At 35.9% G+C, this 17,063-nt stretch overlaps 1 protein-coding gene across 4 annotated transcripts in view; it reads right to left on the bottom strand.

Annotated features, from left to right (window-relative positions):
- LOC122565799 (ras-related protein Rab-37) overlaps positions 1-17,063 on the bottom strand; it is a 150,762-nt gene that overhangs the window by 92,738 nt on the left and 40,961 nt on the right. For all 4 annotated transcript variants that reach the window (XM_043722150.1, XM_043722153.1, XM_043722152.1 and 1 more), the window contains exon 4: positions 6,752-6,862. In XM_043722150.1, coding sequence (XP_043578085.1) covers positions 6,752-6,862 — 111 coding nt within the window. The remainder of the gene's footprint in view (positions 1-6,751; positions 6,863-17,063) is intronic.

Below are 17,063 nucleotides of genomic sequence, written 5' to 3'. Positions count from 1 at the left end.
TTTTTTACCATGCTTTTCCTACATATGTAATGTTGTTTGTTTTCCATTCTGAACAAGCGGAATGTTTCGATGACATTTTTTCATTATTGTTCAAAATTAATCTATTTTTTCAGCTGTCCAAAAAAAGCACATGAAATATAGTTAATGTCGAACATACGGCATATCATACAATAATCACAACACAGGTAAAACAATTAACAATATTAATATAGGTCAACAAATATTGACGATCATTTGCATAAGAGGATAGTTCCAACATCTGAATTTGAATATTTTGTAGCTAAAGGAAACTTAATTTTCTTCTCTTTTGCTAACTCTTCTGTATAACTTCATTAGTTCATTTTCAAGAAATCAAGTACACAAATAACAATGAAATACGTACATGAAATAATTCTTTTAAAAGAAATGATGATTTAATAATAATTACCAAAAAAAAAAAAGAAAGGAAAAGCATGAGTTTCTGGAGAAGGAGTAAATGGGATAAAGTGAAAATAGGAAAGAATTTAAATGCAATACACGTAAGAAAGCATTTGTGGTGGGAGTGGAGGGACACCTTTGCCCTAAAAAATTGAATTATCAATAAATTACCTGACTAATAATTACTGCAAACGTTATTCCTGTCGACAATATAAAAATGAAAAAAGAAAGAAACTATAATCTGTATTCTACAAATATCTTTATCTCGATCAATCGACCGGTACAAGATTAATAGCTAGAGCTATAGATGGCAACAGGCTCATCAGCCCACGTCTTTTCTTCCTCTAATTATGCAGCTACAAACAGCAACGCGACGTCGTCGTTGGACCCAAGTTAAATTAATTAACTCCGGCCAACGTGAAATCTGCGTAAGGTTTTAATTAGGACTAAACTCGTACTGTTCGATCCAGTGCACGGTGATTAACTGTAACGGATTTGAACTGTAAGTTCATGCTAATTAATTAGCTTTTACCGACGTTTGCCCGCCGGTGCGCCGCCTCGTTCCGCGTACGCGTAAAGCTACAACCGGCGATTACAGGAAAACACGAGGCTTGTTTCGGCCTCGTTCGTGACAACAGACCATCGTGCTTTAAGTATAACGGAGAAATACCGTGTAGAGACCTTTCTTAGGCTTCTTTATCATTTTATCATTTTCGTACATCTTGCACGCACTTCTTTTTAAAGGCGAGTTAATGGTGATTGCTAACTTGTGACTGTTTTAATTGAGAATAATAACGTTAAAGAGCTCTCAGACGGTGAGAAGTATAATAATGCAGCGCATAATGGATTTATATTAGATTCTTGTAATAATTTAAATATAGCCTACATAAATGTCGTATAATCTTTCTTCTTTCTTCCTACAATTTTGCATTTTCATACTTTCCCACCAACTTCTTGTTAGCGTTCAGTTAATCGCGATTGAAAGTTTGCAGCCGTTTTAATTGAAAACGTTAACGTCCAGGTGGAAATTGAACTTGTGTAAAGCGAAACTAAAATTAGCTGCGCGTTGTGTAAGTTTCACAATTTCGTTTACGCTGAATTTCCCAAAAAACGAATCGCTTCTTTCAATAAATATATCGTTCGTAAGAAGATAGCACGAACGATCATACGTCTCAAAGTACATTTTAAAACACGATATTTCTAATATCCTTGCTTTTCTTTGCCTTCCGATAATTCAATGTAACTTTTAAGCGATTCAATTGGAGCTGTAATTTGCAAACGTTGAAACTGACAGACACGACATAAACGCTGAAACGTTAGAATCCAAACTATCTGGAAATAAGTTTGTGAAATAATTAACAAACGATGAGTTTATATATCGTATAATTAATATTTCGTATAATGGAAGAATCAGGCTCGATCGAGATCCTGTACGGACGCGAGACACTCGTAACGAGACGAAAGTTTCGCGGGAAAGCCGTGAGACGAAACACGGCCATCACGAGATAGACACGTGTTACGAGAGAAATCTGCGAGTGGAACGGCTGTTTGATAGAGCAATTTCAACTTTCTCGACGATACGGTGCACCGCTGCCTGGATAGCTGTCCGTCCGCCACGATTTGAAAGTGTACGTATAAACCAGAGGAATACCGATTTCCATCTGGAAGTTCCCTCGATTTCTATTAAATTTCGATACGTACAACCGAGACGTCCGAATCAGAATTCGAATTTCGGGTCTTTTGTGCGAGGAAATGAAGTATCCATTTCCTGAAGTTGGAGTTCGATCAATTTGTACAAGTTCACGTTGCGTAATTTAAATTCTTCTTCCTTTTCTTTTCTGTTTTTAATCCCGTTCGTCGATTTCTGAAAAATCTGTTTAATAGTTGGAGAATGAAGAATTTGACAGAACGAGTAGAAAATTGACACAAAGTTTCAATAATCCTAATTCTATATTACGCCAGGTACGTACTTATTTTATTCACAGACGTGACTCGATGAAATCCTTCGTTTCTCCTTAATCATAGTTAGGCGAAGCAGAACTACAAATGGGAAAACCATTAACGGTTCGTACCACGTCAACTCGTTCCACGAAACGAGACAAGTGAAAAGCGTCTGGACGATGATAATTAGAGAAAATTCCCTCGATCAATCTCTGTGCCCTTCTCGCCCAATGAATATTTATGACATCCCCGGATAGTTTTCATTCGGAAGAAATTCAATTCACCACTAATAACTTCAATCTAAAGCTTTCGATATCAATGAAGCCAGTTAACTGCTTCTAAGTGATAAATTTACAAGAAAGAAGATTAATCCAGCGAAATCCTGAAATTTAAAATCTTGAAAGATAATAATATGGTGTATATACTTAATTATCCTAAAATCGCCAAGTAACCGAAAACGTTTCGTCGCATTTTTTTACAATAAAAGGTACAGAAAAGGAACACTATATTTGTTGCGTAATTACCTTCACACGCAGTTAATGAAAACGTTAATGAGAAAGGCGATAGAAGTTTCTTAGTTTCCTATACAGTAACTTCTAATTGGCCAATTTTATTTCATTGTTCAAGAAGTAGGAACTAATGAAAGTAGACCATAAGCTTTCTTCGCGCATAAATATCATTTATCATTATACTGTATATCATTTACGCACAGGTTGCTAGCTTAGATAATTCATAAATTTTGATCGTTAGAACATCAAACAGATCGATGAGACTTTTACGAAATTAAGATTGAGAATTGCTACGCTCTTTCGAAACCGAGCTTCCAAATAATATGATCACGGGAAAATTTCAAATTTCCAAAGGATACTGTTCGAGATTAAAAATAATCGATAACGGAATTTCATCTGGCCGCCGATGTTTGTTCATTCGATTGTTCTGTGCACATTGTACACGGTACAACAAAAGCTACCAGCAGCGTGTTTATCGCGGGTACGTTTCGCGATTGTAATTTATGTCGACTCACGTGTTCATTAACTAGACGATATTGAATATTACTTCATGTATCGCGAATAAACGACTGCTATCCCCTGTTGCGATTCGATACGTTAATTATAGCGATGGATGATGGACTAAAGTAAAGTAAGTTTTTCCGCATATATTGCACATATCATATAATCATGTGATATTATTTAATGTGAAAGGTTATAAATTCTGTATTGGTAAAATCGTGTTTTACCCCAGGCAATTGTTCCTGGTTAATGTTGTTAATTCTGTGTGAAAATTTCGCGTTCGTACATGCACGGTGCAAAATGAAAATTCGTGCGGAGTTTGAAATTGTAGAGTTTTACGTTTGAAAGTATTACGTTAGAATGTTTATTAAAATTATTTAGAGCATCTTGCATTATTTTAATATTATGCAATATTAATGTAAATGTATTTTTAGTAGCATCGAGTTAATGTATTCAGAAGCTCGTTCAATTCTTTAATCGATGTGAGATATTTTTCTTACGAATCGAACTGTATTAGTTGAAAGTATTAAAAAATTGTAAGAAAATTGCAAATCAGCCTATCTGACGAGCTGATGTTTCTTTTACATTCCTCGTTCGTTCTATTATAATTTACTACAATAGGAATTACAAGAATTGACATCGATGGCTCACTGTACAGGTATCGCACGTGTACTTTGAAATTTGAGTTTTTATATGCAACAAATAGTCCTTAGCCGTTCCTTTCTGCTGCATAAATTTATCAAAAATAGTATTTTTGTTTATCGTATTTGATGTACATAGACATATTTTGAAAAACCACGATCCGCTTTCTTACTCCTTCTTACATCATTTTATCCTCCTAAAAAAGGATCAACGTACAATTTTCAAGCAAATTAACAATATCATCGACAAAGATGAATACAATGCAAAGACTAGATATCAATTTAATGATAAACTGGCATTGAATTTTCAAACTATTTTTCTCCAAAATCGCTACAAATGGATATTTCTGCAGTACCCGTAACAAGTCATCGACATATTCTACTGTCAAATAATTAATTTCTCTATTATCAACAAATTAATGCATTAACACGATCTACTGTATCGGTGATAAAATATCGCGAAACTTTAGAAACTGACAAAACTCACACGTACGTCGTGTATCGTAATCTAAATTACTTGTAGAAATTGAAGGGTTAAAGGGGTGAAAAAAAAATATTCTCCCCTTCTCTTTTTGAAATATGAAGCATACAAAAAGATGGAAATGCTTGTAGAACTCAGGACGTAAGAGTGACAAATACATAGCCGAGGAATGATCGTAAATTTGGTGGGCGCGCGCGTGCAAGTAAACGTCCGCGAGGCAGCGCGTAAAAGCGTCGCGCGCGCCTTTCAGCCTCATGCATAAATGCATCGTTCGCATTGGTAGACGCTGATACACGCAAATGTGACGCGCGACCCTGCGTCGCAATGGGCTGTCACCGCGACGCCTGTAAACGCAAGAAATTGCGCCTGTAAAACGCGCAACGTTTTCTTAATATCTCTGCGCATCAAATTTCGTTCGTTTGCAATCCCGTTAACGAAGGGAAATGGCACTTTATAATTCATTTAAGATTCACGTCAGAAGAGGATATTTCGCCGTAGAAACCGTCATTTGCGATTCTATTGATTTAAAAATACATCTTTGGCGCGCACCATTAAAAAAGGGATTATGGTGTAAAATATATTATATGAATAATATAATATATATGATATATGAATAATATAATATCGTGTAATCTTGTAGGGAAGTTATCGCAAGATGAAAGTATATTTTCATGGACACACGTACTCCGAGGTTTTGCTGAAAAACGTGATTTGCAGTAAACGCATGTTATACGAATGACACTCTGAAGTTTTCGGTTATGTGATTAGTATTCTGAAACTTTGTAGGAAAATTATTGTACGATGAACATATAATTCTAAGATTTTGTGGAATACAAATATATTATATCAGTACCTAACGCTTTGAAATTTAGAATTTCTTTTTCTTTTTATTTTTAATAAAACCATATTAATTGTCGATCTTCGATTTAAATGAAAATGTTCGAAGTTCTGACTGTAGAAAATTTCGCACAGTTCAGTTATTTTGAGGTATGTTTAAGTATAGGTTTGGTATGAAAAGTATTCTTAAGACGCGACGTGCAATGGAACGAGCTCAAATACTGTTGGTGAATGTTTTGTTTGCTGTGACAGCTACTTTTCAAAAAGTATTATTCGTCGGATAATACGTTATGCGATTGTTTTAACAGAATAAACGAATTAGTTGGAAGACTGTCAGACAGCTGGTGGAAATAGGAAGCGAGTTGAAGTTAGAAAATAAATGAAGCCAAGTAATCGGGGAAAATTAGGAATGGTAGGTATAATGAAAGCAGGTAAGTAAAGTAAAGAAAGTAGAACAAAATCGAGTACGGAATAAAATTAATTGGCGAAGCGAACCCTAGAAGGAGAATTTTATTTCAGCCAACGATCGAGTATTTCTTCGTTGCAATTAAGAATAATATCCATGGAACGCTCTCAACAAAGCTTCAACGTTATTCGAGAATCAACTTCTTTTTATCCATTTAACGGAGTACATCTTAAGGAAACGTAAAAATAAAGACTAATCGATGTTGTTATCTTTTAGTGCGATGAAAAATTCAAAAACCAAGTCACTGTTATTCTCATGAAAATCAATAAATCAATACTTACGCTGAATCATATCTGCTCATGATAGATACTTCATGATCATTTTACTAGATTAACCCCTTAAGATACATTTTTGCCACATGTATCGCGAAAGATAGAAACTTCTATCTCCATAACGTTACTTAACTCGGTTTTATATGATTAATCTATCGTAATAATTAGAAGACTCAGCTGGACAATTATTTTTTATATCATTTTGTAGACATTTAATTTAATAAAGCAACGCAACGAAGACATGTGTTTTATTGACACTATTTTCCTAATATTTAGCGATCTCTTAAGGGGTTGAAAGAACGAAAGCCAATGATGCGGACAACTGACTTGTAAAATTTGTATCGCTAATCCTATTCCAAACGCAAAATTTCAAATCTCAATTTTGCTCATCGATCCTGCTCTAAACACTTTCAATTCTTCTGATTAATCCGATCCATATTAACGTACAATATCAAAGCTCTTTTCCGAACACAAACTTCCAATCTTCTCACAGGATGATATTCAAAGAGTAAAAAAATTAAATAAATATTTTACAAAATTCCAACCTGATTTCTTGTTATATTCATCGAATCGGTTTTGTGCTCTCTGCACAAAATCTGCATTCGGATTGCATTTCAAATGCTTCCACGGCCACTGGCTTTCGTCTAAACAAACAAATAAATATTGAATATTGACGTGGCACGTACCGTGAAGCCAATGCCAACAGTTGCTGCGAAGTTTCCCGGTTGAAATCTTCCAGTATCGAACTGGACCAGCAGAGATGTCTTACCAACACCGCTGTCGCCCAGGAGGATTGTCTGCGATCAAAAAAAGAAAGAGAAATCGTAAGTCCTCGATCACTATCGATTTCTTATCAAGCGCACGTCAATCAAACCAAAGTATCTCTTTATTGAACACCGTTTATATGGACTTTACGATATCGTTCTTCGAATGAATATCCCGTGCAGAACCTTGACAGCTTCCGGGATCAATTTTCAAGTGGCCACTTCTATCTCGATCGAAGATTTATTTGCAACAAAGTAGGATTTAAATTGACGATCGAATGAGAATATAGATTTATTTTACTAATTGGAGGATAAAGAATCATAGTGTTATAAGTCCATTGTCATTCTTGCGTCAGATTTTGCGTTTATTGTTCTAAAAAAAACTCGTTATGTTTCCTCAAATTATAAAAGAAAACTATATCGTAGCATGGAACAAATTTATCTAATTACAAAATTAAATGGATGCTACTTGGAATCTGGCGCATGGCAGAAGTTACGATTTGCGATCTTGACTTATACTACTACGATCGATAGTAATTCTTGCTTAATTTACACCTTCTTTATTGCATAAAGTTGGACGTATTGTTACGACGTAATTTATTTCCCGTAACTTTTGCAAGTTGGAAAAATTATAACAACTGCCCTAAATCTTTGAATTACAATAACCGTCCTGAAAAACAGATTAAAAAGAGCAAGTGATTTCAAGTAGGCATGTAGATTATATATAGACGAACAATTTTTTTCAAATATCCTGAAATCGTGCAATCAGTCACCAATCAATTTCCAATCATTTTCAAAACGAACCTATAACCTTCGAACTTCCTGTCGAAATCCTAGTTCCCCTCGGCCAATGCCGCTTCAATTAGAGGCAACCCTGTAATTACAAGCGAGCAGGAGCATCCTTTACGATTTTTCTTGGCCCGGTGGTAGCTTCTCAAATTACGCGTAACGCATGGTTCGATTTCTCTCCCATGAACCGTGGCGCGCTGTGTGGTCCCATAAAGGCTGCGGTCGGCAGTCAACTTTGTTGCACTTTGACTGTGGCCGTTCCTCGATAGCAACACCTGTAGCCGACAATAGCCGTTTGACCTGCTGGATTATTACATTACGAGCTAGGATGGCACCTGCTTCGCCATCGGTACAAGTTCGGCCACGCGTATAATTTTATAGAAGAAAAGTAAAACCCAGACTACATCCGCCCATTTTTGTTTTCTGATTCTTTATTACGGGCATTCGTATTTTTTATGGAACATTTAATGGAACCGACAGGTACCATTTTATATTCTGACAGTACTACAAAATACTATGACATATAGTGTCTAAGAACTATAAAAATATCATACATTATACAATTTTTTATTGACTAATTATTGCCAATATTCTGATATTATTAGTATTATTGTTATTAACATTACTGTGGTACATATTAGTATTATTATTAGTGTATATGCTTATTATTAATTCGTTTAGTTATTTATTATCTTAGAAAATGTTTGTTACATCAAGCCATGAAATATCTCTCCCTGTTTTACTTGTCTGAAAACAATAAAAGTATTATAGAATAAAAGATGATTAATTAATTAATTATAGCCAGGTGATATTAACGACGTTAATAATATTAATAATATTAATATCACTGATGTTAATGATACAAGCAAATAACCATTTGCTTCTAATAACACTAATCATAGAATACTAATAATATATTATACTAATACTATATTATTATTACTAATACTAATACTAATAATATATTATTATTATATATTATATATTATATTATATATTAATAATATATTATTATTATTATTATTATTATTATTATTATTATATACTTATAATAACGTTTATTCAAGTATTTATTATTTCAAGAAATAATTATCACATTGAACCCTAAAATACGCGCGCAAAAATTACACGCGCCACTAACACTAACTAATAGCATCGCCTACAGAAATATATTCTCGTTTCCGTAAACGTGTATTCAAACACATACTCACGAAAGCACACTGCGTGAATGTTGGTTTATGTAGTCGTAAGCATCACAGTGCGAAGGGCACGGGTGCCATTATCGGTTGGTTAGAGGAGATGAATTACAACGACGCGACGATGAATTTTTCCTACGGGATACCGTAGGAATGTTCAAGTGGAATGTTTCAGGCGATGTTGATGTTCAATGTGGATGTTAAAACGAGTCGTTTCTAATTTTTGTAACAGTTGCGCGGGCTACAGTCAAGTGTATTCGTTGTTTGAACATACTGACAAACGAAGAATGTGGTAAAATATTGTAAATTAGATGTTAATGACTAATTTGTTTCTGCGATTAATTTCGTATTACGGCTTTACATTCCTTACGACTTTCTTGATAATAAATATCCCATTTCTCTCTGCCCCAGAGGAATTTTCTGATAGATAAAAAATGCTTTTATAATAGCTGCTAGATAGAACATTTCTGATTAATTAATGTACGTTAATAAACAATCTGTATTCGAAAAATCGAAACGCAAGTTGTATGGAGAGATACGTAACAGGAGAAAGATAATTTCTCACACATATGTTTTATGAATTTTTGAACAACCGGTCTATTCGCTCATTTTTAGAAAATTGGTTGTTTTGACCACTCTGCTGATTCTAAACGATATCAGATATCCTCGCGGAGCAGCTGACAAACTCGTCGCGTCTGAACATCTCGAACTCGTAAACAGGTGATCGATAAAAGATTTGCTGCGATACGAAGGTGATCATTTTGGAGAAACATTTAAATAGACGAGCAGTTACACACAAGCATGATTATTAAATATTCGTTCGAACAATATACGCATTGCTATGAAAATAAATAAATATCTTATAGTACATAATTTTCCATACATGTAATAATAAAATATAATACTTCGAGATGTAAGTGATACAATCTCGGTAACGACGTAATGAAAATTTCATTGAAATTTCAACAGAATTTTCAATAACTACATTGTTCCTGATATGATCCGGTAATAGTTATTCTTCAAACAATTTATTATTTAAAAGTTCAGAGATATAGATTAGATTATTATTTAGATATACGTGTACAATATGTAAATATATCACATGCGAATGGCTATAACGGCGAGGCCTGAATCGTACTTTGAATGTCAAGTATCATAACACGTGTCAATGTATCGAATAGGTTCGCGAATTGATGGAACACCTGGATAATTTCAGCTCGTAAAGAGATCGATGATTAGGTTCGAACAGGTTGCGTCGAAATTGAAAGGTAGTCATTTCGAGTGCTAGATGCGAAGATAAGAGTTCAGTTCGGGCATAGAAATGGCTATTCGGTTTATTATCTTGTTAAGAATATCCTCTTTCGGTTCAGAAACTGCATAAAATCGCAAGAGACATTAATTACGATGCAAAGTACCGAGAATCGTTAGGAGAACGTATAAAGTACAAAAGAAATGATATTTAGTTTAAATTCGTTCGATCGCTGTCTTATTTTATCTTCATTTGTCGATAATAGAGATATGCTGCTTATTACCTTGTCTATGAAAATATTTCGCCGCATTAAGTATGCTTTTTATTACTGGAACTGGTATCAACGATCAAGATATCGAACTTGTTTAGAATAGTAAATAAGATTCGAATTAATTCATACCGAAATACGTGAAGCTTGTAATAACAAAGTCAGAATGGAAAGTAGCTACGTGAAGAGATATAAAGTGGCTCACGAAAGTGTACGAACATTCACCACAGAAGATTTTTATGAATGTACTATATACGAAACATCTTGAAACTTCATTAGCGTTACAGTGAGACACGACTATCGTAATTACGATAGCAATATTTGAAACCAATCGAAAAACGTATGTAGAAGTTACATTTATTGCAAACGTATATTTGGTGAGCAGTTAGTGTACAATGTGAATGGTAATATTGAAATTAAAATTAGTGCTACAGAATTTGCACTGGGAATTTCATTTCAATTTCGTTACCAGCAGCTCCCGACGCTTTTAAGTGTTTTATTTGAAATTTACTTTAACCAATAAATAAGACAATTTAAATAAATAACGGAAGAAACAAATTCACTTAAACACCAGTTTTATTCACACTGTTGTTGTATTTTATCATTTTTAAGCGTACGATATATCTTCAAACAATTTCCAGGATGCAATCCTGCGTTTCTTTCGCACGTTTCGCGAAAGAAGGTGGGTCTGAAAGAATGTCGAGTGGGACTGGACAAAGGAGCTCCTGAGATAAAAACTGATGTCGAGCCACACTCGGCATAGGAGTGCAAGGGGTTAATACAATACACAATCGATCGTTCAAATATCTCGGTGATCTTTGCGAAATGTTCCAATAAATATCCTCTAACTTGCAAATACATTTTCGACCACTACAGCCACGATAACCGATTTTCATTACATCGATAGTGAAACTTCAAAATGTTTCAAAATGAAATATATATCTGAAAAATTCCCAGGGGTGGTCCTATAACATTTTCACCAGCCACCGTGTAACGCGAAAGTTAGGAAGACAAAACGAAGAGAAATGCAGAGCAAGAGAAAAACAGGAAAGAAGAGGGGAAAATAAACGGAGAATATAAAACAGAGAGAAAGGGGGGAAGATAAGGAAACGAAAGGATCATAAACTAACAGGAGAATTCTCAACGAAAGCAGGCAAACGTGAAATGATGACCGTCGCGTCGTCCGGTCTTATCCGCGAAGCTCGTAAAAGTAACAGAATTAGTCAGTCAGACTTTTACTACCTCGTCATAAATTTGTGGCCATCGGTAGATGGGCCCGAAATTATTCGCGACGTTTCCTCGTCATTTTTTATTTCTCTCTCATTTTCTGTTCGTTCACGACACACCTGTGAACGGAGTCCACTGCGAACGGAACTCGACGTTTGACCCAGGCCACGGGCAAATTATTACATTACGACCAACCGCTTCCACCTGCATTACCCTTAGGGATACGCAGCTGGAACTCTTTGCTGAACATGTAATTTCTTCTCCTTACGAACCTTCGTATCGCCGCTGCTCTATTCATTCTTTTTCATTTCTGAAGGATTTTCATAATTCACTTAACACGTTCACTGCGCACGACGCGCACTCGAATCGCCAGATACTCCGGTCACTCCAATTCTTAACTATTCTACGTCCATTGGTTTGCAAAATGAGGAAACCGTGTTTAAAGTTTGCAAAGTTTATCTTATCAAAGAATATCTGTTGCTTTTTAAGTAGAATTTTCACCGTGTTGTCATAAAGTTACCTTTATCAACAGTATTATTACCAATGAGACTTATGAGGATTGGTTAATTACATTTCTTTCCCTTTTTTTCTTTTTATCTCTTTGAAAAATGGAGTAGGAACATGGACACGTTATTTTAGAATATTCCTGGTGTCGACTTGGATGTCGCATTTGAAACGAAAGTCTTGAAATTATGAAAAAGTATTTCGCGATATAAAGACAAGGTATCGTAAGATTTGTTCTCGGCTTATAGCACAGTACGAAATGAAAATCGGAGCTGGAGCGAACGTGTTTCGTAGGGTCTCAGTTAAAAATCAACTGGTACTGTACGATCGTGTAACAAATTAATTGGTTTGTTTCATTTAATTTCCTCCGTTTTACGAAGCTCTGGTCCAGTCACGCATACTTGAGGTATTTTTGTTTGTTTCTTTAATTTCGAATTTACTTTGTGCGTTCAATGAATCAACCATTGAATGAACTAAATAAATCAGCAGGATTTCAATTAAGTCTCAATTATTACGTATCATGGACTCGTTGTATTCATTCATTTATTTAGTTTATTTGATATCGAAGTAGCTACTTCTTTTTCTTTTCCAGCCCACATTGCACAACTCATTTGTTCCCCGATCGGTAGAACAAATGGAACAAATGGTAGTCGTTTCTTCCTGACGAGGAAAAAGCTGTCGATTAGATGGAATCGGATGTGAGAAGCTGTAAAAGCGAAACGAGAAGCTTTGTCGCAAAAGGTGGGATCGCTGTTTCGCGCAAAACAGGCCATCGGAAGTTTCGTTTCGTCGATCGACGTTCTCCTTTTTTCGTTCATGCTGTATTGGCTCTTTCGCATGATCGCTTTTAATTCACGCTGATAGAGCAGTTTTCGCCCGAAATTTCGAGCTACACTCGAAATTCGAGATCGAAGAACATGCTTCGAATTAACTTCGCTCTCTTCTGGCCGAATATAGTAGGACGATCAACAAATTGCCAATTGTATAACGCGACTTGAAAGATGGAAATGAAAGAGAAAAACTTCTTAAGGAAATAGCAAACATTCGCGAGGTAATAAAAAGGAACATTTGCGAACAAAGAACATAGAAATTTTAAAGCGGAAGAGAATTCAACTTACGAAGAAACTGTCACAGCAGCTGACAACACGGCGCAACTTAATTTTAAACAATTCCGACAGTTTTCTATTTAAAATTAGAGTTACGATTATGCTTTTAAAATTCCAGAACGAGCAACGGACAGTGTGCTGAAGCAAACAAAGCAATTATCAAGTACTCAAAATATAGACATTTCTGATGAGGAAAATTCTGTAAGTTCAGAGACTGGACAGTCGGTGGGCGCAAATCTTCTAACATTTTTATAAAGAAGAAGCAACGCACTGAAATCGAAGGTCAATTTTTCAAATAAACAAATATATTTATTGTTCAATTGTCTGATGATCTATTAAAATATAATTTCGCGTGTAAGATAACGCGAACGCGAGCAAAGGCTACAACAATCAAAGGAAGAACGACTTTCTAATTATTTTTCTATCGTTCTTCTTTTACAAAGTACCTTTTACAAAGAATTAGGGACACGCGGTGGAATACAGAGTCGAGTTGATAATAATAAAAAAATTAATTATCGAAATTTCCATTTTTCAAAGTCACAAGTATGAAATTCTCTCGCTGTTTTTTGCAATTCGTTTGGGACTGAAGGGTGAGCTCTACTTGAGTTCTGGGTGAGCCCAGAGATATGGAAGAGAGAAAGGAAACGAAAGAAAGAAAGGAAGAGAGAGAGCGAGTAGAACGGCGAAGGATAAAGGCCGAGAAGGAAGGAGAGGAAGAGGAGGGAGGGCAGTGAATTAAGTTTCTCCGCCCCTGAGGCCGACACATTCGCCGACACTCGTCACGACCACCCCCTGGGGGTCCTGCGAATCTTTCAATGGAAATTCTGCATGAAGGGGACGCCGCGCCGCCTCGAGGCTCGCCGCGGCGCCGATACCAACAACGCGTTACAAACTTTCATTCTGATTTCTCTGATTTGAAAAAGGAAACCCTTCCCTTTGAGGAAAAAATCTCAAAAACGATCTCGTATGGTACATTTCACCTCTTATTGAGTTTATTGTACGAATCATCGTCTTTGTGTGCTTCGTTTTGCTTGGCTCAATGATAGAATTTCTATAAAATATCTTTCTATAGCAAACACGCAGGATACAAGAAATTGTAAGAATGCAACCCTCTCAGAATATTTAGAATATTTAGTACATGGCATGCACCATGAGTACGGTTAAACATTCGGAAGGTTAACTGGCATTTCCTTGTATTTATAGAAAGACAAATTCATAGAGAAATTTAACAGAAACTTAAGGGAAATCCAGTGGCTGGAAACAATTGTTGCATTGTATCTATTAGATTGTCCCGAGAGTGTCTTTCTTTCGCAAGCGTGTTTTTTACAACTGTGAACCTTCATACAAACGTGAAAACGCGGTGTTCATCTCAACAGAGCAAAGTGGATCGTACGTAATTCGATAAAATAATATAAAACAAAAACCCTTGTGCGTCTATTATTTCCTCATAAAACGAAAGAAACTTTTCGGACAACCTAATATTATAACGTTTACATACATCGATTAATTAGGATTAGGTATATTGAATTTCATACTAGTAGCACCTTTCGTATGACTATATTTCTGCTTAAATACGAAATAAAATTTCGTGGTGACGATATAACTATAAAACGATATAACCTGCTATTGAAAGTTTCTATGAAAATCGGTAAAATAAATCTCGCAGGACATGGGAAGAAATCGCGATAAAATTCGAAGCTTCCACGCTGCTAAGAGACAATTTGGACCTCAACGAGGCCGCAAAAGTGTACCAAGCAAAACATACGACAGTATGTGGAATACAAACTGGAGAAAAACGCTGCGAAAGTGTGGAGAAGTCCGAACTTTGTGGCGGTTGTCGAAGTCGAAAGTCGTAAAATTTATGGTTGGCCGAAGACGCGGTGCAAAAGGAAAGCGAGCGCCACGTTCGACGTGACAATGCCGGACGTGCACTTATACGGGCTGCATTGTAATTTGCATTGCGCGCTCGCGCACGAAAACGCAAGAGATATCGCGTTACATGCGCCACTCTGTGAGACGGTGCAGGCGCACGTACGCGTCGAATTCGGAACATGTGCAAATGTGCAAGCTGGAACGAAGAGAAGGTCCGCCGGGGAAGGTTGTCGCGTTGTTCAGTCACTTTCCTTCGAATACACAGCGTTGAATTTAAATGAATAACTCGTTAAATGTTTTAAACGAATAACTCATTGTAGCAAGTACATTGTGGCAAACTCATGTAAGCAAGTATATACTTGGTTATTTGAATTTTCATTACATTTCAATAATTCGCTATCCTAACGTTTGAATTTTTTCTTTTTCGTCCGATCCAACAAATTTGCTAACTCCGATCTTCTATCCGAGTACCATTGTGCAAATACTTCATCATCAGAATCCTTTGATATTTGTACTTTCTGATCGCGCTGCTTTTATTCAAATACTTGACGTTTAAATACGAACATTTTATTATTGCATTATTTCTTATCCGAGTTTCTGCTCGAATATTCGAGCCTCTGCACTTAGATTGAACTGTAATCATCGATATCAATAACACTTCACCATCGCGTAATAATACTTCACAATACTTTCTGCCACTTAATTGCAACCTTATTAAAATGTTCTATTATCCGATAGGATGTTAATGAATAAAAATATACGAGAAATCGCAAATCATAAAGTACCGATTCACCAATTGTCAATCTCATCTGCTTACTAATTCCACGAATCTACGCAACCCACGCAATTTTATTTCTACATGTACGAACTACGAATTACAGATTCTACGGAGCACTGATTAATAAATTCTAAATCTAATCTACTCGCTAATCTCTAGAAATCTACACAACCTGCACAATGTTACTAAAAGCGTACATAAATTATCATTCATAAATGCTGCAACATAGTGGTTCATAAATTCTCACTTTAATTTACTTACTAATTCCACGAATCTACGCAACCTGCATAATTTTATTTACGCAAAGTACGTATACATGTACAAACTACGAAACACAGATTGTACAAAGTATTGATTAATAAATTCCGAATCTGATCTACCCACTGATCTACAAATCTACACAACCTGCACAATATTATCTACTAGAGGTGTACATAAATTACGAATCATAAATCTTACAACCTACCGATTCATAAATTCTCCATCTAATCTACTTACTAATCTACGAATCCACACAGGCTTTTAAATTTCCACATACATCGCGAGCCCATCTCTCATACTTATCCAAACGTTGTCGATACGCGGTCACGTACGATCGTTTCTCCGAAGGAACTATTGGAAAGACATAAAGATACGTATAGCATACTCGACGGAAGAGACAGAAGAAAGTTGCGGCTCGTTTCATTCGAACGAGAGTAAATTTATTACGGGCGATCCGGTGCAACGTGCCGCTGGCAGACGTTTATTCGATGCCTGGAAAGATAAATAGTCCGGGATAAAGCGAGCCACGGACGTTGCAAAATTTTCAAGATACGCAAGCGACAAGTTTCACTGTTCATTAGGCGAGGATTATTACGCTACGCGTCGATGTTACGGGAAAATTCGCCAGAATCGTGAAAAAGCTTGTCAATCGCGTACTTTGTCGGCTACGTTTACGTTTGCAACAGTGGGTTCATAATTTTATATAAATATATCATAAGGCGCTTCATAATTTTATATAGAATTTTTCATGTCATTTATCTAAACATCTGAATTTTAAATATTATGTGTATTAATATGCATACGCAGGTGAGCATATAGGAACCGTGGACTTTCGGAAGAAAAAATTAAAGAAGGAGGCTACCATTGGTTATTTGGTGGTTTCGTTCAAATGAATTGTTTTTCGAATAATATACAACTGCATCATTAATATAGAATCGCATATTTTGTCGGTTACGTTTACGTTTGCAACAGTGGGAACGCTTC

Source organism: Bombus pyrosoma, linkage group LG3, assembly GCF_014825855.1.
Source record: "Bombus pyrosoma isolate SC7728 linkage group LG3, ASM1482585v1, whole genome shotgun sequence".
NCBI classification, from domain to species: domain Eukaryota; kingdom Metazoa; phylum Arthropoda; class Insecta; order Hymenoptera; family Apidae; genus Bombus; species Bombus pyrosoma.
The sequence above is the reverse complement of the archived record's forward strand: the minus strand, read 5'-3'. Positions and strand labels throughout refer to the sequence as shown.